This window comes from Trachurus trachurus (assembly GCF_905171665.1).
Source record: "Trachurus trachurus genome assembly, chromosome: 6".
Classification (NCBI taxonomy): domain Eukaryota; kingdom Metazoa; phylum Chordata; class Actinopteri; order Carangiformes; family Carangidae; genus Trachurus; species Trachurus trachurus.
This window is the reverse complement of record NC_139897.1, coordinates 5428661-5453110: the sequence shown is the minus strand read 5'-3', so window position 1 is coordinate 5453110 and position 24450 is coordinate 5428661. Positions and strand designations below refer to the sequence as shown.

At 40.5% G+C, this 24450-nt stretch overlaps 2 protein-coding genes across 2 annotated transcripts; both read right to left on the bottom strand.

Annotated features, from left to right (window-relative positions):
• Positions 1-163: 163 nt before the first annotated feature.
• On the bottom strand, positions 164-6090 carry isg20 (interferon stimulated exonuclease gene). The gene is made up of 4 exons (XM_083974227.1): positions 6037-6090; positions 3681-4355; positions 2122-2322; positions 164-913 (listed from the first exon to the last, which is right to left on the bottom strand). The coding sequence occupies exons 2-4, from the start codon at positions 4323-4325 to the stop codon at positions 704-706; spliced, it is 1056 nt and encodes a 351-aa protein (XP_083830353.1). The 5' UTR covers positions 4326-4355; positions 6037-6090; the 3' UTR covers positions 164-703.
• Positions 6091-7782: 1692 nt separating this feature from the next.
• pdia3 (protein disulfide isomerase family A, member 3) lies at positions 7783-15046 on the bottom strand. The gene is made up of 13 exons (XM_083972943.1): positions 14704-15046; positions 13482-13560; positions 13258-13375; positions 13009-13116; positions 12719-12848; positions 12484-12600; positions 10835-10960; positions 10558-10740; positions 10075-10183; positions 9696-9824; positions 9266-9345; positions 8484-8541; positions 7783-8399 (listed from the first exon to the last, which is right to left on the bottom strand). The coding sequence occupies exons 1-13, from the start codon at positions 14835-14837 to the stop codon at positions 8283-8285; spliced, it is 1488 nt and encodes a 495-aa protein (XP_083829069.1). The 5' UTR covers positions 14838-15046; the 3' UTR covers positions 7783-8282.
• Between the last annotated feature and the right edge of the window lie 9404 nt (positions 15047-24450).

The window sequence follows — 24450 nt, the reverse complement described above, 5'->3', positions numbered from 1 at the left end:
TTTTTTCTATTGCAGACATGTTGAGCATTTAGCACAGGTTCACAGGCTCCATCACCACCAGCTGATCAGGGATCAGTCCACTATTCCTGGTGCTGTCACATTTCCACTCACTCAAATCAAAGTCAAAAGTTTTAACATGATGCCATTTTATTTATTAGGAGCAGCTCACAGTGAGGTAATGAATGAACACTGTAACAATTGTAAATAAACTACTCAAGGCCACACATACATGGAGGTAACTGCAACATTTTAAATATGAAAATGCACCAGCTTCAACTTGTTCTCCTGTTTTTTTCTTTACAATGTGTTTTCCCATTGAACTGAAAAATACAGCTGTTTTGTGAAACGGCTGTCTGTGGCCTAAAATAAGTCTTATGTTTCATTTAACTTTTCAAGTAGGAGCAGAGAGATAGAGAACTTCTTACTCTGCACACATGTTAAAATCTTCATGATATAAACATCAACTCTTCAAGCAAAAACCTGGTACCACAGCAGAAAAGCACCACATTTCATGTTTCAAAGTAATAAGTTAACAAGTGTTTTCATTCAAGTCGTAAATTAATTTCCCCTAAAGTGATAATAGTAAATCTTCTCATGAGAGAATGAACATTTTTTAAGTTAATTGTAGCCCCCCTTGAATTCTATACTGATATTTTTCATCATTCGTAGTACTCTACATGTCCATGGTCATCTGACCGTCTCATCAACACGCTGGCTGGCTGTCGACTGTGACGTTGTCCGGCCAGTACTCGTCCTGCATGTAGTGGTTGGAGGAGGCGAAGCTGGGCTTGTGTGGAGCGTCGTTGTCCATCAGTTTGTTCTGCAGCTCGCGCTCCCACTCCCCCTCCACCAGCTTGTAGAGGTCCAGGGCGGCGCGAGCGTCCTCCACCGAGCAGTGACCTCGTTTCCCCACCTGAGCAGAACGGCACAGACAGAAAGACAACACATTAATAAAGAAATGGAGATGAACTGAAGCAGGACTTTTTACACATAAACTTGTCACTGTCCCCTGGTGGACACTTCAGGAATTACATTGCATTACTTTTGACAATCTTCTATCTCAACTTCCTTCTGTACAACATCTGTGTTTGGGTAATACTGACACTTTCTCTGTTCTACTGAGGCTTCATGTTAGAGGAAACGTTATGGTTTCAACTGGCTCACTCTGAGGGACACCACATCCTCACAGCAGTTTCACATCTTTCATAAACATACTCTATTATTTACAGGAGGGGGGCAACCGCCATTCCGACATCCCACCAGTCCGACATAGGCCTCTAATTGTCTATATGGCAAATTTTTTATCAAACGTCCCATCATTCCGACAATCTTTGCCTCCTATGGTCAGAATGACGGTAAACATCCCGCCTTTCCGACAATTCCTTTTCCCCCAAAAGATTTTGCACTGGTTGGGCTTAGGCAATGAAGAAAGGAGTTGGTTAAGTTTAGTAAAAAGACCAGGTAGAGGCTAGACAGGCAGGCTAGTCCCTCGCACCCTGCTGCGTAATTACACACAACCATGTGGTTATTCCTCTATCAGCATGTCTTAAAGAAGGGAGTCACCTGTCACCTGAGTAATGCACATTTCCTTATAATTAAGCCTGCAAATGGTGGGACGTTCGCATGTCGGAATGGTGGTATGTTGGAATGACAGCATGTAACCTTTACAGGATTAAGATGAACCAACACCAATTCAAGTCAGGCGTGTCCAAACTATTCAACAAACGGCCGTGAGAATGCAGGTTTTTGTTTCAACCAACCAAGAGCACACAGTGCACACCAATCAACTGTCTGAAGACTGAGATCAGCTGATTAAATGACACATAGGATTTTTTAATTCTAATTATTTGCTAAGTTTTATTCTATTCTATTCTAAATGAGTCAAGTCTGGTGTGCTGCTGCTTCTGCTTGGTTGGAAACCTTCATGGAATAGTCTGGACATGCCTGGTCTAAGTGATTAAGTTTAGAATTAAACATTCACACCTTGGTTCATGAACACTTCAAGTGTAAACAAGAACAGACTGAAATATTAATGTTCAACAGTTTAAATGTCTTTTCAACAATATTGAAACAAACAACACATTAGTATAAATCCATATGTTCTCCTGTGATGATTCTCACCTGTATCCTCCTGTTGAGCAGCTTACTGGCCAAGATCCTGAGCGAAGGGCAGCGCTCCTGAGGGAAACCGGCCAGCCTGCTGAGGAGACGAGTGGTACAGGTGTCCCTGACCATGTGACCTGGAGGGACGATGTCCAGCGCCTCAAAGTCGTTGTAGACAGAGTGGCCCACGATCACTTTGCCCTCAAGTATACCGAGGATCTACAGAAGAGAAGCCACACACACAGGAGGAGGACAAACATTATTATTATCATCATTACCTGTAGTGCTGGTGACAATGAACAAGAGTCTACAAGTTGGAGGACACTGATAGAACATTTTATGAACTTATAAACTATGTCATTAATGCAGAAGTCAGACCCTGACAGTGGCTGATCACACTGTTGCACCAGATCTACACACAGGTGAGGTAAGGCCGTCCCTCCAAAGCATGAGAAGGCTTCTGGTTATTACAGGGCTCCAGACTGACTCTACATGGGGGAATTTTGCCACTAAAATTTGGGACAGTGCAAGTTAATTTTTCATCTACTTAGTAAATTTGCCTTTTTTTTCCTTTTTTTTGTAAACACTGGTAAAAAGTGGAAGGGGCGCCTCAAAAAGTTTGAAATCTGTCATTACATGTGGCAGGACAATGTGTGTGAGCAGTGACGTCAAACAGAGCTCATGAATGACATGAATGTAGTTACTGTAAATAAGAGAAAAACAACCAAGTAAAAAAAAAGAAAAAACATTCCTGTTCAACCTGCAGAACCATGAGCATGGAGGACAGGTGTTTTCATCTTCTCTGTCACAGTCACAGCTGCTGGTTCAACAACAGACTGCTGTCTGTGTGCCGTCTACCCGTTTCACTTAGTTGGATCAATTTAAAGGGGAACTATGCAACAAAAAAAAAAGTTTTTTCTTTTACGGAGCCCCCCCCTACACATTCGGAGTGCACATTTACAAAAAAACCCACAGCTACCGGTACCTCAGCAGTCAGCAGTCTTCTCCATGACAGTGGAGCAGACTAAGAAACCATTTAAAGGCTCAGAAACCTTTGCAGGTATTTGGAGTTAACCAGCTGATTAGCGTGTGACATCATTAGGTTACAACTGTTTCACTATATTCTAATTAACCTTAACCCTAACTAATCTCACCTCTCTCATCAGCATAGAGTTTCTGTCCGAGCTGGAGCTTAGTGGATGTTTTCTTTGTTTTTGGTAAAAACTATAAAGGCTGTTGTGTCTGAAGATCCCTGAGGATCAGCACGTTCAGAGATACTAAACCCAGCTGACACCAAGAAATCATGTTTTTTAATCTCAGTCTGATGTTGCTGTGAACATTAACTGAAGCTTCTGACCTGAATCTGCCAGCTTTCATATGCACTGCACTACTGCCACCACTGGCCAACTGAATAACTGCACTAGTGTTTCCCCTACCAAAGTGCTCTACAAATGTATTTAAGGCACTGCCAGCACAGATTTAAACCAAGTAAAGAAACATGAGTGACAAAAATAAAAGAAACAAATAAAAAAATAAAATAAAAAGAAACAAAAGTAAAACAGCTCAGGTGTCCTCACCTCCTCCCTGGCCTGACTGAACGGCGTGGCGTTGAGCAGGTGATCCCTGCGGATGCCGCTCCACCGGGTCCTGTAGGCTGTGACGGGCTGGCACGGCTGGACGTATTTATCATACAGGACATTCCCATGGTAGTCCACGATGCTGCAGCGGGCCAGCTCGCTGCAGTGCCCGCCGGGCCCCGTCCCCACCATCTCACAGTCCAACGCCACCACGGTGGTGGAGCACATGCTGAGGCAGGGAGAACTCCGACCGCTGGTTGGGGGACTGGCCTCAGAGGAGAAGCCGCTGTCCACCTCCCAGCTGTCCCTCAGGGCCGTGACCAGACTGTGGTGGTCGGAGGATTTAGGCACAAACCCAGAGTTACCGGGTTTAGATGTGTCAGAGCTCCTGTTGTCAGAGTTCAGAGCGCTTTGACTTTCACGCTGTGTATCACTGAATTTTGTCTTTTTGACCAGTTTATTTGTATCCAGTGGTTTGTAGTGGTTGTCTGTTCTTTTCCTCTTCATGTTGGCAACGACCATCATCTGATGAGATTTCTTCTGAGCTCTCTCCACGTTGCACAGCATCATAGCTTTTTTGCTCAAATACTGGTAGTTGTTGATGAGCCCCCTTGAAGAGGCTTTATTCTTCCTTGACTCTGCCATCAGCCATCAATGAAACCTGCCACGTCATTTCTATGGAAATAACACAAAACAACCAGGTTATCATCAGAGCTTTAATTATGTACTTTTAACTCTGAAGCTTTTGGCCAATAAAACATCCTGACTCTGGCACTGGTGATGACCTACAGAGACGTTTATATAACTGCAGTGAAGTTAGTTTTAAGTTGGATATTTGACAGACATTCGCTCCTTCTCATCTCAATACATTAAAAATTCATAGAAAATATAAGATGTGTTCAAATGCAATAAAAACAGGTGTGTCTCATAGAGGAGGCTTAGCTCTACCATCCTTTGTTGATTTTGAGCCAACAGGTCACATGACCTGGGGGTTATTGAGCTCTAACGCTCATATTTATAGTATAAAATATATTTAAAAAATTAATATAAAATAGTTAATGTGTTCAAATGCAATAAAAACAGGTGTGTGTCATAGGGGAGGCTTAGCCCTACCATCCTGTGTTGATTTTGAGCCAACAGGTCACATTCATTTTTTATGAATTTTATACTGTAAATATGAGCGTTAGAGCTCAATAACTCCCAGGTCATGTGACCTGTTGGCTCAAAATCAACACAGGATGGTAGGGCTAAGCCTCCTCTATGAGACATACCTGTTTTGAATTTGAACACATTTAATATTTTATATGAATTTTGTATATATTCTATACAGTAAATATGAGCGTTATAGCTCAATAACTCCTAGGTCATGTGACTGTTGACTCAAAATCAACACAGGACGGTAGGGCTAAGCCTCCTGACACACCTTTTTTTTATTGCATTTAAACACATTTACTATTTCATATGAATTTTTAATGTATTTTATACAGTAAATATGAGCGTTATAGCTCAATAACTCCCAGGTCATGTGACCTGTTGGCTCAAAATCAACACAGGATGGTAGGGCTAAGCCTCCTCTATGAGACACACCTGTTGTGATTGCATTTAAACACATGTAATATTTTGTATTAATTGTTAATGTATTGAGAAGAAGCGAATGTCTGTCAAATATCCAACTTAAAACTAACTTCACTGCGGTGTTTATACAACACCTTCAAATCATTTCACACCTAGCAGGACCTGCACTGACTCCAGAGAGACAGTGATTGACAGCAACACACATTACATCACGTTGTACTGACTGTAGCTAGTGTGAACTGTGAATACCCTCGGAGCCAGGATAAACATCTCCAGCTAACTATGTCGGTGAGCAGAATCATAGTTAACATAAAGTGGAGCATCATTAGAGTTCTCTTTCTTTATTTCTCGGTTCCAAATTCCGACTGTTTAATATTAGCTCGCTACTCAACACCAGACACGTTTTCACATCGTCGTTAACACAGACCGGGCAGTGTGCACACTACTCAACATCTGCTATAGTAATAATAATCTTATTGTACAGTCGTAGCTAATGTTCAGTGTCTGCTCCAGCTGTCGTAAGGAGAGTAGCTGTTTGACAGTTATACGGTACATTGTGTTCTGTGCAATTTAGATCCAACTTTAGCTGCCAGATATTCCAATGGTTTTAGCTAGCTGAAGATAGCCACGTCAAACGGCACTACATGCCGTTAAACACCAACAAAGTTGTTACGCTGAGGCATAAAGGTTATTCAAGAATACAGAGAAAAAGAGAAAAACACATTTGGAAAAAAACAAATACATGACGATAATAAAAAAAGAAGCTAGAGTAATGTGTTACCTTACGGAGCGGCACGTGTACAGCCTGGACATGCCTGGGCGACTCTTCTGTACTCTTCCTCTGATTGGCTGCTTCTCTTCTTCGTCTCGCACGAGGCACAAAGCTGCCAGACACGTCACAATGTCGCCGCCTACTGGCTCGGTGCGAAACGCTGCATGATAATATTTAAAAAGTAGCATTTGAGTCACATGATAACCCAGGGGCGTTTCTAGACACTCTGGAGGCCCCAGGCAAGAGGTAACTTGGAGGGCCCCCAGAACCACAAACATTAACTGTTAAGGAATCCAAAAATCCCAAATTATTGATGATTCAATTCTGCATACTATGCCAACTCAGTCTCATATAAAATGTACCTTGGCGACGTTGGTCCAAAGTGCAAAAACATAGAGGGTTTACAATAACGGCTCTTAAATTGTATGACTGTTACATTTTTTCGGTCTATTTTATTTCCTATTGTTTTGCGTCCAAGTCACGTAACTCTCAAGTTTCCGGCCATGAGAACAAAAAACATAGCAAATATTTCTATAATTTTTAGTGTAAAAATCAATATTTTGAGTTTCTGCATAAAAATGCCCTTTGGTTATATTTCTAGCAAGAAATCTATATTTTACTTTCATAATGTTCGCTCAGTGAATGTACATTATCATTTGCTTGCTTGTTGTTTTTTTCAGATCTAGCCAGAATAATTTGAATCGGCAATGCATTTTTATATATGATACTGGATTGACTATGCACAACATTTGATGTACACAGCCAGTGACAACATCAGGTTGTCACTGACCAATGTCAGCCGTCCCTGGGGGCCCCCTTCCAGCTCAGGGCCCTAGGCAATTGCCTGGGCTGCCTGCCCTGTTGCAACGCCTCTGTGATAACCCACTATAACACCACTGCCCGGGGACCTGTGGGCTCTTATGGAAGAAACTATTTTATTTGACGGAGCTTTAACTGTATTCATAGTCTAATAAATGGCACTGTCTATCTATAGCTCCATTTGTTAATGAAATGTAAACCTAAAGTTTATTATATTGTAGAAAATCAATGTGAGGAAACATGCTAACAAATAGTTCATTGGGGGTCATTCCTATGCCCCCACATCTAAGATTTATTTTCCAAATTAGGCCCTATGCTCCCAAATAACACTTTTCATGAATTTGCAATAAATTTCACCCCATTTCTCCCTATTTGGTAGCCAATTATACCCAACCTTTTATCCAGTATCCAGTAGCACAGAGGCCTTGCATTGTATAGCTTCCTGTCGGTTGGTGCAATTTAAACACAGGCGGTTAGGGTTAGACACATGTTAGGGACTAATTTTGAGAAAAATCTTAGAAATGTGGGAACATAGGCATTGACCCGTTGATTGCCTTTTGTTTTCGGTGTCCTTTTTGTTAACTTATTTAACGAATGTTGTAATTGGAAAAGAAAAAAAAAAAAACATTTCTGTTGATGTTATATTGAAGATGTTTCTGAACTAACCAGGATATTTGAAAACGTCACCTTTGACTGTGGGAGTGCATGCAGAGTCAGACCACTGATGGATCAGATCTTGAAGAAAATCATGACTGACAGATACACTGAAAGTAATGGGTGCTGCCCTCTGACTTTCAACTGCTAAATAAAACATTCAAATGTAAAAGCTTTTTCCTGGTTAACTAACTTCCTAGTTAGATATCATAGTTATCTTGTCATCTGCCATAACAGTATCAAAACGTACATTCAAGAATGAGAGCATACAGTTCCTTTTGGTTTTGTGGGCCTTTTTATTTCATAATCCTTCCAAATGTACAAAAACAAAGACATGTTACAAAAAAAAAAAAAAAAAAAAAAATCACCATTACCAATATCCCCTGTGACGACAGACGACGACAACAAAAACCAAAGCGACAGATGACAGGAGACTGGTGTCAAACCAAAGTGCATCAGCCTGAGGTGTAGTATTCAGACCACCGGGAAATAAAAATCTCAATTTTTCAAGAGCTGTCCCCTCTTCCCTAAAAATCTGTTTTTGTTTTTAAACATTGGGCAGGCCCTGGCCACCACCTCTCCACCTTCCATGGTTTCCCCAGAGCAGCAGAGGACCTAAAGGGGGGGGCCACGTCTTTTCGACTTGGCTTCAGAGCATTCTGTAGTTCACTAAGAGAGTAGAATATAATTTAGATCTTTCTCTGCAACGATTTCTCCAACCCTCCTCATCCTGTCATGGTGGGGTGCGTGTGTGTGGGTGCTCAGTTCTTGTTTGGAGCTTTTTATAGCTCTGTGTCGTCCTTCTTCTTCTTCTTCTTCTTGGGCTCATCCTGCATCACCAAGGGGTTGGAGGCCTCCCTCTTCAGGTAGGAAAGGAAATCGCTCACCTCACGACCTCCCTGGAATAAGAGCGGTGAGACGGACATTCAGCAGAGTACAGACATGAAGTCACCTTGTTCTAATGATCACCGAGTGAAACTCACCTCATATTTCTTTGGGTTCATCTTGTGTCCAGCCGGGGAAAAGTAAAGAGTGGGGAATCTGAAAAGCAAAAATTGAAGAAATTAATATGGTAATGTATTAGTCTTTTTCTTCCCAAACGTAACATAAAAAAGGACAGGTTGACACTCAAATCCGTTTTAATTATCAGGTGCAATGAAATGTTTTTTGATTTAATTTTAATTTAATTATAAGTAACTTTGGATGTCAGTGATGGAACAAACTCCTCAATCCCTCTTCTGTGTAAAACGTCCATGTTATGCTTCAGCAGAGTGAGTGGGAATCTTCTAAAGTTAGTTCTTACTGCTAAATTCCCTCCTCTTTTTCCAGCTGTAGCTCAGTACAGATTTACACACAACTTGAAAAACTAAACCCATCCTTTATAACAAATAAGATAATTTGATTAAGATGCATTTGGCTACTTTTTCCTTTAGTTGTAGTTTAGTAACAGGAAATCACAACAAGATTTTGTCCATAGACCCTTCACATTAATGTAAAGTATGACTTTCCCCTTATGATCCTGCCAAGTGAAGAAACCCTGAGTGACACATTTTTCTTTTTTTTTGGATGCATGTTTTCATGCAAGTAAAAGAAAGGAAATCCCCATAAAACATTTCCTCTGGGACATGGTAACACATAATGAAGAACTGATATACTTACATACACAGTTAAACCTCAATTAACTCGGTTTAATGAGTGTCTGAACTTGTCAAAGTTTGCTTCGGCTGTAGAGTTGAATATGACATTCAAGGAAGTTGTGACTCACCCGCTGACTTCATATGGAGATGGCACATCGTTGGCAGTGGCATCCATCTTGGCAATGACAACGTTGGGATCGCTGGCCAGCTGTTTGAGCAGAAGACAAAAACGGTTTACTCAAATTACTGGTCAGTTCAAGCGAGTCTGACAATCACAACATTTTCTGATGTTTCTGGACAAGTTAATGCATCGATTGCCCTAAAATCAGTGACTCAAGAATTGAAACAAGCTTTAGTTGGAGGACGAGCAGCACACTACTGCCTCTATAAGAGCACTAGCATGAAATATCTACAGGTTTGGAGAAAATAGTGACAACATGCAGTTCCCTTGAAGTTGCTGTCAAGGTAAACTTATCTGTACAGACACGTATCTGTTCTGTGGTCTGAGTAATAAACTGCTGCTGTTCTGCAGTATCAGTTAGGAGTCTACTCCCTCACCTTTTCTCCCAGCTCAGTGTATTTGGGTTCCAGGGTCTTGCAGTGTCCGCACCACGGAGCGTAGAACTCGATCAGCACATCTTTGCTGTCGTCGTTGACGATGGAGTCGAAGTTCTCGGCCACAAGAACCTGAAGGCACACAGCACATGACACAATTTTATTCAGCATTTCATGTTACTACATGTTAATTCACAACTATTACAACACACAATTCTGACAGGCTCTGACCGGACACTAGTTCTGCTCCTGGATGAAAGTCAACCGTACAATAAGGGTGAAGCAGAATCATGCAATTCTTAAAATACATGAAACACACTGGCCTTTGAAGAAAGACAGTGTCAGGAAGTTCAAATAAATCCTTCTGAATCTTTCGTCTCACCTTGACAGGGCCGTCGTTGTTCTGTGGGATGGGCTCTGATTTGAGGTAGCGCTTCAAACTGCCATCAAAGTAGCTCTGCAGGAAACGCTCCAGAGCTTTTCCATCACGACTGTTGGAAAATAAAGAGGCAGGTAATGAGACCCCGGGTGTTTGGAAGAAGACTCAACACAAGTGCAATCTGTGTTGATAGATCTGTTTATGTAACATCAGCTCTTCCACTGACCTGGCTATGAGACTGCAGTCTAACTTATAAATAAGAATGATCTATAACCAGTGGAAAGGTTCTGGTCTAATCATCTGCTCATCAATATGACCCAACTGATATTAGAAAACCATCCCTAGTATAACACACACCAGCAACTCCTTGTTGTATAGTGAACTTGCCAGTTAGAGACGCGTTTAATAAAAAATAATAATTATAATGTGTGTGGTGCGTATTCCATGTGTGATGTGTCACAATCAATGAGAGTTATCTTGACTTACGAGAACTCCTCAGTCATGACGAATTTGTCTCCTTTGGCGGAGCGGATGGCCACCACGGGCAGTTCTCCTGAGCTGCCATCCAGACCAAACTCAGACACATCGTGGCTGAACATGTTCTTGTTGGCCACAGCAAAGTTCAGCTTCTTGCCCTGATCCAGGAAGCTCTTTGCCACCTTCATCACCCTGGAAGATATCAGTTTGGTCCATTTTAGCAACAAGTACAACTCAACGTGAAAAGCAGCCACTGCATGAAGCTGAGGAAGTTACAGAAAGCTACCTGTTCCTCCAGTAGTTGGAGCCCTTGGGGTTCTTGTCGTAGTCGACATCATAATAAGCCACCATCAGGTCCTTCCCCCTCAGCTGGTCTTTGTTGTCATCCGTCATGTGGGGGCACATGCCAAAGCTGGATTCAAAGAGAAGACAGAATGGATCAGTTCAACCAACAAGCACAACTCTTTGCTGGACAACTAGAGAAATGAAGCTATACACATGATTTACTGCAGGGTTACCTCATCCTGCATCTGATGCATTATAAACTCAAAAGAGTCAACTGACTCTGCGTCCCAGGGACGATCAACATTTGCAAATGTCACCACCAGCAAAAAAGTTAAACAAAGAGAAAGATTACAGTAGTTTCTACCCGTCACAGGGATAAAACGTTAAAAGACACAGATTTCCTGTTTGTTATCACTAAATAAACCGTCTCTTGCACAATCTGAGCTGGTGTGTCAGAGGGACAGGGCAGCCTCTCACACACCTGACACACACACTGCGACTCTGTGCTCCCAGAGATGATGACAGAAAGAACTAAATGGTCAAAAGTGTGATCGGGTCTTTTTCATGTAAGGAAGGAATCAAGAGCAAGCTGTGGACACATCGGGTCAAAAGTCTGTCAGGTACAGAGTGGTTTCTGACCGACAAGATTGTGCTCATCTGTCGAAGCTCCAGGTGTGTTTTGTTTGCTGCAGCCTGAACTACATTAAACCAAATTACATAAATGATGAAACATGATTACTTTATTGTCTGGGGTTTGCTCTTATCTTCAATCTGAAATTTACAGATCATCTGTTACTTGAGTAGGAGTCTTAAACCTTATTTGTGTTTCTTTACTTGTTGTTTTATATAACAACTAACTGGTTTAACTACAACCAGAACATAGTGTTATTTTGCCAACTTCAGTGGCATGCAGTTAGGCCTGTACAAGACACGGTGCTGGTGCAAAGTGAAAGTAAAACAAGTAAATGGGGGCATTCCATCATGGAGACGAGCATTTTGTTTTGATTGTTTTTTTAAAAGGAAGCTTAACTCATCTGGCTGCTGCGTCGTTACTTTGAACACAAGTAAAGCACATGTAGGAAGGTAGAAAACTACTGTAATCTTTCTCTTTGTTTAACACGGTGCCAAGCAGATCAACTTTTTACACTCTGAAATGATTAATTATAAGTTCCCATTTGTTTCATATAATCCATTTGACTGTGCAGTATTACACAGGAGTCAGTCAGATCCTCCATGCTTTTATTTGCACAGAATCAGTATGTATCATACCGATGTCACAGACAGAGCCGTGTCTCTGCTTCAGCTCATGATCCCTTTTTGTCACAGACTGCATATTACATCTATTTGTGAGTTTCCGACTCAAAAACAGCTTTTGCTGCAGATGCATTTTCCTGCTTTATTTGGCCATACTGCCAGAACTGAGGGAGGATGCAGTCTGTTTGCAGAGTTACCAATGTCACAAGTCACCAATTAAACAAGGTCCTGTTGGCACTGAGCCACATGTGCAAATATGTACTGGTACTACTATGCAGGATGACTGCATGCTTTACAATTACATAGAGTGGCTTGTAAGTGAAAGGAGCCATCATCTCTGCTGAATCACAGGAACACATGTTTCAGGATGTGAAACTGAAGAAAATCAACACTTACATGTTGTCCTGAATGAACTTCTTGATTTTGCTGCTGGTGTATTTGTCTTCTGTGTATTTAACAGAGTTGTCTTCAAATTTGTTGTTAAGGCGTGGTGGGCGGAACAAGACGACTCCCCTGAAAACCAACGAAAGAAAAGTCTGTTAATTACAAGTCGCTGGAACAGAACTGCGAGTAACACGACTGTCTCATGATACGAGTGATTTCTAGATGAGGACCAGAAAGAGCTACGTACTCTCCATCAATGCCGTGGCTCTGAAGGAGAGCCTCGGAGTTGGTGTGGGCAAAGCGGAAGTTGTCCCTCAAGGCGCTGGCTGCCTTCAAGTACTCTGCCTGTGATGTGCTCTTGTCATCAGCAAAGAACCCTGGCAACGAAAGATGAAAGATCAATCAGACCGGCATGCGCGTACCTTTCCATTTTACCAGCTGCAGTCAAAATCTACCCAAACTGTGTTCAAGTTGAGATCTACTGTGACCAGGGCCAACACAGAAACTGCCTGCTGGATGGTTCAAATTCAAACTCACCAACAACACTTGCATCTTGGTCTGCAATATACTTCTCCAGGTCTGCATCAGCCTTGAGCGGCACAGAAGCTGGACCAGCCTGCTTCTTCAGGAAGCCGACGATCCCATCTACAGAGAGAAGATGGAGATGGAAAAAATTAAAAGATGACCATGATTTGACAGAAAAAAAGTAGATATATGAAGTACATGTACAACTGTGAGAAATGGACACCATATATACACAAATCAAATCATATCAGATCCAAATACCTGCAGTTCTGGGACCATCATAGGGGCCTGTTTCTTCTCCGTCCCTGAAGATCTTCAGGGTCGGGTATCCACTGACACCGTATTTGCTGCATATGTTGCCGTTGGCTGTGCAGTCCACCTAGAAGGGCAAAGAAAATCATTCACTTTCTGAGGCGGTGCAGTGAGCACCAGAGTACAGAGTGCAGAAAACAAGCTAAAGTTAAATGAACTGCATTATGCAATACCTTGGCCAGGGAGACGGTGCCTTTCAGACGCGTGGCGGCTGCCTCATACTCGGGTGCTAGTCGTTTACAATGGCCACACCTATTGGACAGGGGGAGATAGATCAGTCAAGTTACACATACGCTGTTCTCATGTTTCCTCTCAGCAAAGACCCAGAGTGAGATCCAGTTATTTCAGTTTGGAAGTGGGAACTGTAGGAAATTCAATATCACATACAATACAGGTTATGCTTTGGGAAATGTGTGGTAAACAGTGTGCCATACTTGTATCTATTGAATACTTTAAGTTACTTTTCAACTACTTAAAGATAACATGCCACTTATAAAACATATAAAAAAAAAATCACTATTAACTTTATGTATACGGTTTATTACAGCCAATTGCTTTTGCTTGATCTGTCGCACCAAAAGTTCAAACACCAAAAAACAGTGGACTAAAATCTGAGAAAGCCAAAAAAAAACAGATAAAATGAGCTATTCCTTTATGATGATGATGGGGAAATTCTAGTATTGCAGCAGCAGCAATCATAAATGAAAAAGAGAATGGAGCCAGAAAGGTTTGTCAGTTTTGTCTGAAGAATGTCCCAGTTATCAGAAGTGTAAATGATAAAGATTTTAAATAAATGCGACTCCATCTATCTGTAACTGTTTGAAGTTTGGCACAGTGGGAACACGTCACAGTTCCTCTGGACCAATAGACGGTCGACACCAAAACTTCCTTGACCAATCATAATCTTACAACAACGAAAGGACACGCCTCCCAACTTCCTAGTAGCCCCAATTCGCACGTAGTATTCATTGAAAAGGCTTCGGGGCAGCTTTAAAACAACAAATAAGCAACGTGTGACTTGTGTTATGTTCTAACAGATTAAAGTATAGTCAAAGTGTGCCAGTCTTTTAATTCTTACTCCACTACAAAGTCTACTTATACTGCTAGTTAGCTTGCATCTTTCCGCTTGTAGCTAACCGGCTAACGCTGGTCGTTAGCCAATAAGCCAGAGTATTTGACACTTACGACTGTGGTAATATTAGTCTGAGTCAAATGCAATTTAAATTCGCATAACGGATTAAGATGTTGGAAGCAAACAGGACAAATATTCACAGAATTATAAGTTGTGTAGGAGAACGTAACGTTAGTTGAAGTGTTAGGTTAACCACGAAGCAAGTTAGCTCGTTCAACTTTAGCAGATACTTCCGTGATGCTGCACAAAACGTGAAGACTCACCACGGGGCGAAAAACTCCACCAGGACGAGGTCGTGGTCTCCGATCTTGTTCTCGAAATCGTCATCCGTGAGCTCCAGCACATCACTAGCCCGGGAGAACCCGGCGAGGGCGGCCAAGAAGAGCAGCCTCAACATCTCGAGCGGCGCTAGCTAAAAGCCTCCTTTACGTGACGTTAAACAAAACCAAAAGAAAAACCCAGCGAGCTGTGTCCGTGGCAGCCCCCCTTCGTCGGCTCTCCTTCGCGACGTGAAAGCCCAGGCTGCTGCAGTCTGCTCAGGCAGGGCCGAGAGTAGACTGGTCGGTAACAGAAAGAGAAAGAAAAGGAGGTTGTGGAGACGTTCAGGCAACGAGACCGCTCCTTACCACAGTGTGGCAGCCTGCCATTGGTCCGTCCGCTGCGTCACTCTGCCCCGCTCAGCCAATGAGCAGCAGGGAAATTAAACCTCATCGCCCCTGAACCAATCACCAGTCGACTAAATCAAACATGCACTCTCACAGAGTGATTATGTGCGTATCTGATTGCTATCATAGGTTTTTAATGATCTGCAAATTATTTTACTGTTCATTTACACTTTTTTAAAACACGTTATCCACTCTGAAGTGCTCGGCACACGAAAATCACCATTGGTTTGTAGCGTTGAAAACTGTCAGACAAGAACAGAACTTCTCACATACAATACGAAAGTGGGGAAGTGGTGTACACTCAGGTGTAGGCTACCTAGTTGTACTTCAGTACAGTTTTGAAGGAGGCCCAACCTACTTCTGCACCTTTATTCCTCTGCTCCACTACATTCCTGTAGGCCTATGGTTACTTTATTTATTTGACATGTAAAGTTAGTACTCTCTTTATTTTACATACAAAAATAACACTGCAACATGGTATTTTAAGTTATGTGGCTGATTAGAGCTATTTAAAGCCATGTGGAATTTATATGGAGTCACCTTATCTTAATAAGAAAGATAAGGTTGCAACTTCACAATAAAAAAAACTTGTGCACAAAGAAATGATCTATTGGATTTCATAATCTAACACTGTGGCACAGGTATCTATTCTGCATAGCCTACATTAATTAATGATATTAGATGCTGACGTCTTTCACACTATTGTTGTTTTTTTTGCTCACTAGTTCTTCATATTTTGTGCTTCAAAAACCATTCAAGTGTCAAAAAGTGCAGCTTTTTCAGGATATGTATTCAGCTCATTCAACAGGCAGCATTCATCTCCACTTGCTGACACAATCGGATCAGGTGAGGACATAGGCTACTGTCCTGCCTGAATGCAGGTGTGTCAATTAAGTGAAAAAGACCTACTCCACCATCTATCTATCTATCTATCTATCTATCTATCTATCTATCTATCTATCTATCTATCTATCTATCTATCTATCTATCTATCTATCTATCTATCTATCTATCTATTATTTATTACATTATTTCAGTCCTGCATCTCTGACACATAGCATCTGAAAAAAGTAAACTCACTCTCCATGTGTTTCAAGGAGACACCTCATTTTCAAATTTCCTCCAGCAAAAACCACTGGACCTTATCTGTTCTACTCAGAGTACCAGGTGGTACTCAGTTTCTGATTGAGACGTTGGTCTGTGGTGCATTGTAACAGTTTCCTACTGCACCTGTACCTCTAGCAGTAGGACACTATCCTAAAAAACCTTTCAGTTTGTTCACATAATGAAGATTGTAGTGTTGCCTCCTTCAGCTGTTATACATGCAGGATTTTCACCACTTCTTTTGGCTTTTTAACATTTCTACTGCTTTAAGTCTTTTTAAAACCATTAATCTTTCAGCCTTACAAGTTCTACTTTTCTATAGCCTCAGCCTTTCAGCACCTCTTCAGCAACAGCAATCACATTTTTCTTTGACGAAAAGCATTTTCTAGTTTTACTTTTTATATCAGCACATTTTGATACTCCTCCTTCTTTTGCTCAAGCAGAATTTTGAGTGCACTTATCCTGGTTGGTGTATTTATATAATGTTTTTGAATATTATATTTGAATATATGCTTTAGTTAAGGATCTGAGTTCTTCCTCCACCATTGTAAAGTTTTAATGTCTCCTCAGGGCAAGTAAGCTTTCAATCATCATGCAGTAATGATAATACAGAAAGGTATAAATAGATAATTACATACAAAGTTCCATTGTTGTATTTGATAAAAAAAAATAGACTTAAGACGCAGGAGTCCAGTTGATCTTATACTACCAACAAACCAAAATGATTTATTAAATGTGCAAAAAGCACGGAAAAACATGTTCTAAGGCAAAGGACCTCTCTCAGTTTTGGGGGGGTAAATTCTGTACAAAGTAGACTGCACAGTTCTATAATTGATCTGTCAGCCATTTGCCTTTAAAACAGCACCATTTGTGTGTGCACAGTTTTTCCGGGTACTTTGCAGATGGTTGTTCCAAGTATGATGCAGAACATGCCACTGTTTGTCTGTCACATTGTGTCTTCTGACTGTTCATGTGATCCTGACGATGTGATGTTGAGATCAGGACTCCTTGCTCATGTCTCAAAGACAATTCTCTACAACTGGTCACATATGTTTGGGCTCATTGTTGAGTTGGGCAATAATCTACGTCCCTAACGTTACTGTGTGGCTGAATTTAAATATCTAATATGTCTTCATCTTATAACTATGTCCATCAAAACATTTCTCATCAACAATAAAAATCACTCCAAGTTTCAGTAATAGAGGAAGAATCAAGAATTTTCACTTTGATAAATATACTAATACCACAAAAAACTACAAGTAGAAGCCCTGAAATTAAATATATGTACTAGTGTTATGTGGCTGTTATATTATTATGTATTATTAGATAATTATTATTCATGCAGTAATAGGTAAACAACATTTTATTGCAATACTTTGTGAAGTCATAAAACATGATCTTTTACATAGGACTTCCACAATATTGTTTTTCATCACAACTAATCAGCTAATGGTTTGCTTTGCATAAATCCACAAAAGTTAGATCTTATCTTATTATTGTTTTTTGTGTTTATTTATCTATTTTAAAGTTAATCACTTTTAAGTTTTCCTTTGACCTGTGTATAAATTGTGTATGCATATTTTTGTATATGCAAAACATGACACTTGAACTTGTACTTGAAAATGAACCAGCATTTATTTCATATTAAAAAACATGTAGAGTAATTGGCACAGCTCTTGTTGGTTCCCTGTCTCAGCCAGCACTGGCCAACACCACTGGTTCTTGTCCAGTGTTGGTGAGTTCCCATGTGCAGCCCTGACACGCACAGTCTGCATTGGGTCAAATCTACAGTAGCTCCATTCACATTTCATTGTCACTGGTCCTATTTTGAGATTCCTCTCAGGGAAAACTGCCAGCACGACCGGTGGCCACTTTAATCAGCTCTTACTGTAGGTCTTTATGTCCCAATCCCTTGTGCTTTTAAACTAAGGCACAGATTGGCTCAGATGTCAGAGGAAAGGTCAGAAACCCTGATCACCATGTTGATCTCCATATCTCTCTCGCCTTTGTGCCACGTATCTGTTGTGGAAAAACCAAAGCCCCCAAGAGTTAGTGAAGGCTACTGAAACCATTACTGAGATAACAAACCTTTCTCAGAAATTAAGTAGCATTACCTGAGTCTGTTTTTTTTTTTTTTTTTTTTTTGGATCTTCATCTGTTCATTTTCTTTATCCCTTGACAACCTGATTTTGTGTGTTCTCTGTTTTTGGAAAGCAAACTAACTGTTCCTGTGGAAGTACTTTTCATTCCTGCATTATTAAAATTAGGTTTTAGTGCCACTATATGGTGCTCATGTGGTGCATAATCCTAAATGACACCTCCAGGTTAAGTGTGTTGGTGGGTATTACTTGAGGGAACACGGGGCATACTCATTTTACAGTGTGGGAGAGGAAATGTGAGGTAACACATTTCCACCTTGGGGCCTCCTCTGAGATTATAAAACACCTATGTAGATGACATTAGTTGTTCTCATTTCATATAGCTAATCCCATAATTCTTTTTTAAAAGTATTTACTTTAGCTGTAAGTATTCTCTCTAATATGATGACCGAAGTGGTGCTGATCACCCAGGAGCATCTTATATACTGTCCAGCCTTAGCCTATTTAGCCCTTAAAAAAAAACTTGTGTACTGCCTGGTTGTCTGACTGGTTCTTGCTTAAAGTAGCACTATCACAAATACAGCAGTAATAGCAATTAAAAAACAGAAATATACAATAAATAGGTCCAGGGGAGCCAATTATCTGTACACAAAATATAGCCAATGGTCTCCTTGTAATGTTTTGTTAACGGCACTACAGCCTAGAAGTTCTCTGACGGCACGCTATGTAAAGAGGACAAGGATGTTTATATCTGATTCGCTGCACCACCGGCCACATCTAGTGGCCGAACAACGTATTGGAATTTGCGATACTTTAAGTTTCTTTTGAGAGATCTGAAAGAGATAATCTGACTGAATAAAGCTAATATGTGGTCAGATTGCATCATGGTTTGTGTTTTTCACTCCCTGTTGAGTTCCTGTTTTATTTTGAAGTTCAGTGTCTCACATGTGTTGATTGCACCCCCTGTGTCTTGTTTGTCCCTTGTGTATTTTACTTCAATGTTTCCCATTGTCCTTTGTCAGTTGGTCTGTTGTCGCTGTACTGTGTTCTTACCGTGTTCACCCTCTGTATTGTGCTTGGAGTTGCCTTAGCATGTTCTATGATTTTCTGCCATTGTGTCTTTTTGTTTCTACCCCGTAAGTAATAAATCCTGTTTTGTTTTGTTTTTTTAGTTCTGTCTGCATTTGGGTCCTTTTGAGAATCCCCACCCTGAAAGATGGATGATCATTTGTCTGCATTTCATCCAAAAGCCTATCCAGCCTCTTATTGTAGACTATTTTCTTATAATTGAGGACATTACAGTAAGTCAACAATCTTCAAATTCAGTGATTCAGTTCCTGTTTGACTAGTGCTTGATCTACCGAGCTGCAGTTACTCCACCATGACAGCAGAGAGAGCTCTTTGACAACAGGGAGCTCCCTCAACCCCTGCTCTACAGTCCTCTGCATAAGATACTGTAAAACACAAACACATATTTCATTACATTTGTATGAATCCACACAGCCATACAGTGCCTCAGTTGGTGTAGGCCTTTAAAGACATTTTATAGAATATGTCATAATACATCCTGTCCACAACATGAATGTCTACATGATACTAAAATACATTTTGTCTGTCTCTCTATGTAACCTCTTTTGTTTCAATTACATTTCCTTTAGGCCTTGGGCCCTCATCAGGTTTGTTGTGCAAACTTTGTAGTATACCGTGACTGGGAGGGAAAGGTTGCTGACTAGTGGTGAAATTTTGAAAATCTAAAGATGAAAGTGTCATGGTCTGTGTCTTTCCGCCCTGTTTAGTTCCTGTTTTATTTTGAAGTTCCCGTCTTGTCTTCCTGTGATTACCTCCTGTGTCTCACCTGTGTGGATTGCACCACTTTGTGTATTTTACGTCAGTGTTTTACCACTTTTATTGGTTAAATGGTATGATACAAATCATTTTATTTTAAATGTGTTAAAAACAAAAGCAATGGTAATTGACCCAAGGCAGGTGACCACACATGAGCCAGTGGTCATTAAAGGTCAGAGTCTGCAGGTGGCAGTATATAAATATTTAGGGGTCCATATGGTCAACCTGCTCTGCTGGAAAACTCACACTGACACTGAACAAACTACTAAACTTTTTAAGACGATTGAGGCTGTATGATGCTAACGAGTAGATCATGGTGATCTTTTACAGAGCCATTCTTAAAAGCATCCGATGTGGAATCACTGCTTGGTTTGGCAATCTCACAATGTGCAGCTGAAGAACAAGCTAGTCAGCAGACAGCAATGGAGATAATTGGCATGAAAAATGATGAGTCCATATAGAGAGTTTCCACATCAACGCGGCAGTTAAACAAGCCACAGAAAACTCCTCTGACTCAACACATCCCTTGTTCCCTGAAGACAAACTTCTCACATCAGGGAGAAGATTTTGAATTCCAAAAACCAGATCAAAACGCTTTAAGTTATCATTTGTTCCAGCCTCCAATAAGCTGTGGAACAAAAAAGTCGAGCAATATAGAACAATGTGCAGTCTTAACTTATTAACTATTTCATACCTTTTTAAGTGGATGTGATAATGTCTTTTTAACACTTTGAAGCAATGGACTGTAGCACTATGTCCAAAACACATTTCCCCTTGAGGGACAATAAAGTTTACTTCACTTCACTTTGTTGGATGGTCTGTGTTCGTCCTCTGTGCTTGTGCTCTGTGTTCCCGTGTTCCTGTTCAGTTTTGCTTTCCAGTTGTTTTTCACCCTGTTGAGTTGAATAAATTATATTTTTCAGTTTCCATGCCTGTGTCTGCTCTTGAATCCAGTCATACCTGCCATACCTGACAAAAAGTTGTAAAATAAGACAAGCCTTATAGAATAATAATGAAAGATTGTCATCAATTAAAGAGCATAGAATAAAACAAATAAGGTATCAGTACTCAACACTGCTCTTCACTTGTTCAGATGATTTCTAGTCTGGCTTTCTGTCTGGTTATTGTGGAATCAGTTTGTCTCATGACTTAAGATCCAAAAAGAAAAAAATGTGTCACTATGACGGACATTCTCTTCTTAATTTCTCTAAACCTTGCTTACTAAACTTCACTCAGGAACACCTCAGAAAGTCTCCTTATCTCTGTGGCTCAGACGTGCATATCCACAGCTGACTGGTCAACTGCTAATCCTCTACACCAGAGCAGCTTTCTTCCTGACCAGCCACCGTTTACTGTAAACTTCGAGCTCACATGGAGACGGCAGAATTAGCCACATAGAATTTGGGGACCAGACAAAGTTGGAGTAGCCACTCAGGTAAAGGACAGACTGACAGTCATTGAAGCTATGGCCAGGTTGTGATTGTGTGTGTGTAGAAATAGTTTTGCAGTACACAGCACTTCTAACATCTACTGTCTCAAGGTGACTGCTGATTGGATACCCCCAGTATCTCAGCTGAAACAAAAAGAAACTCTATCTTTGACAAAAGTGTGGAAGTGTAGCAGAAATATAAGCCACAAACCCAGAATTTAATAACTAATCTTAATAACTGGTGCAGACCTTGAATAATAAATTAAGATATCAAAGATCCTGGATGTTTGAGCAAAGGGAAGACACAGAGTCTAAGATAAAACGGGTGCTGAAGGGGAATCCCTTCAGTAAACTCTTCTCCAACTCTTTACATGCATTTTGTACATGTGATTTAGAGGTGTCCTAACCACATGAAAACATTTCAATTTCACCAGTTAGCATTTAGCAGGAGTAGCTTATCTGGTGTCTCTCTTTTTCCTCTATCATAAGATTTTGATATTGTTGTCTTATTATGTTATTATCTTTTATGTGGCATAACAAGTTATTAAGATCTGGAAGATTTAAAATATTTTTTTCCAATTCCAAGAAAAATCTGGTAGTTAAATAAGCTTTAGCTGCTACCTATACATAGTAAGCCTATGACCTGCTAGGATGAACTAAGTTATAACTGCATTTTGGTTTGAATTTTCTGTGTTGTGTTTTGGTGATGTGATTAGCCTACAGGTGCATCTCAATATATTAGAATATCATGGAATAGTCCATTTCAGTAGTTCAGGTCAAATAGCCCCAACCAAGTATTGAGTGCATATACAGTAGATGGTCATACTTTTCAGAAGGCCAATTTCCATATAAAAACGCTTTTTTAAATTGGTCTTCAATTAATTTTTTTTTAAATACTGAATTTTCGGTCTTCATTAAATGTAAGCCATAACCATTACAATTAAAATAAATTAAATAAATAAAGACATGAAATGTTTCATTCTGTGTATAATGGATCTATATAATGTATTAGTTTCACTTTGAATTGAATTAGGTTGCTGACATGAATAGACTTTTCCATGGCATTCTAATTTATTGAGATGCACCTGTATTTAAGGTAAGATGTCAATAAGGCAGATTCTGGTATGGCCATAGTTTTATGTGTTACTGTAAGAGCTGAGTGACTGACTTGAGCATTTTATTCATCATTTAATTACCGTTTTCTAAACACAGGCTGTTACAGTACAGTCATCAATATTCAAACACCATTTAATCCGAGCTGCTTCCAAGCCCCTTTCCTCCCCCATCGGAGGGAGCCCCCACTGTCTCTGAGAAGTGGTTGCTATGGCAACCTCCTTGCTCCTCAGCCATATGTGGAACAAGGAGGAGGAGAGAAGAGGAGAGGTCTGCAGCATTATGCTAGTGACAGGCTCCAAGTAGCTACTGAGAGAGACAGAGAGGGAGGGTGTGAGAGGATGTGTGTATGTGTGTGTGTGAGAGGGTGTGTGTGTGTGTGTGTGTGTGTGTGTGTGTGTGTGTGTGTGTGTGTGTGTGTGTGTGTGTGTGTGTGTGTGTGTGTGTGTGTGTGTGTGTGTGTGTGTGTGTGTGTGTGTGTATATGTGTGTTCAGGACATCAGAAACTTCCTCTAAATCCTTGAAGAGAGAGGAACATTTCTCCTCCATGCCTCACAACACCAACACTTGACGTCTCCGCTGCGACTCCTCAGAACACTGAAAGCCTTGTTGTCGTGTCAACGTCCAGACCAAAACAGTGGAAAAATCCTATACTTGTTTCATCAGGCGAGAATATCCATTCATTCACAATGGGACAAAGCAATTGTTACAAACCTCCTGCACTGCAGACAAAACACCAATGTCTTTGCACTTGCTTTAAAATAAAAGACAAACACAAATCCAGTTAAATATTTACCGTCAAGTGCAGATTCATGAAACATATGTTTTTCCTGTGGTTGTGTACTTTGCATTTGAACTGCATTTAAGTGTTGGCAGTTCAGTTTAAAAGTCTGGTAATACTTTAGCTCACCCCGAGGTTTCTCCTGTTTTTTTTCCTCAGTGGATGTGAGGGTCTAAGGTCAGAGGATGTTGTCATGATGCTGTGCATAAACTTACCTTGCCTTGCCCTTTAGCTGCAGCAACTGTTAATGAATTTATTAGTCTGAAAAAATACATTCACAACTATTTTGGTAATCAATATATTGCTTCAGTTCTTAAAACATAAATACAAAACATTTGCAGGACCCTGCCTCTCAAGTGAAAGTCAAATTTGCTGGTCCCTTTTTGTTTTTATGATTGTAAACTAAATGAGTGTTGGACTCTTAATTAATAAGAACAAGCATTTGGACGTTGTAAATTTGCAGTCCAGGAAAAATGCAGTGTATGCAGTGGCTCACCCTCAAGGGCCAAAATGTAGATTATTATAAGCCTCATCCTTTAACTTATGCTTAGCTTTTTCAGAGAGCCTGGGCAGTCTGAACATCAGACCTTTTAAAAAGTTTTGATTAAGTCAGGTAGTTCAGAGAATGAGAAGGGATTGAAAAGGTCTTGGCTCCATGTGAAAACAACAACCCTCTGGGCCAGCCTTTCAGCTGAATACAGTTTTGTTATGGCTCTGACTAAAGATTGTCACATGATGTATTACAGCCACATTGATTCCAGTCCTCCTGCTTGATTACCATGGTTACTTTAAGTTTTCTTGAGCAAAAGGCCTCTGGAATAGGCCTACCAAAGAACTATTTAGAGCTACAAGAAAAGCAGTGCTTTAACAACAAATGACAGAGGAAAGAAAGAGGTTCTGTTAAATAGGTGATTTCTTTAATAAAAGACATTACAGTCAGTGTGACATTCAGTGATGACCTGGAATGATATTGC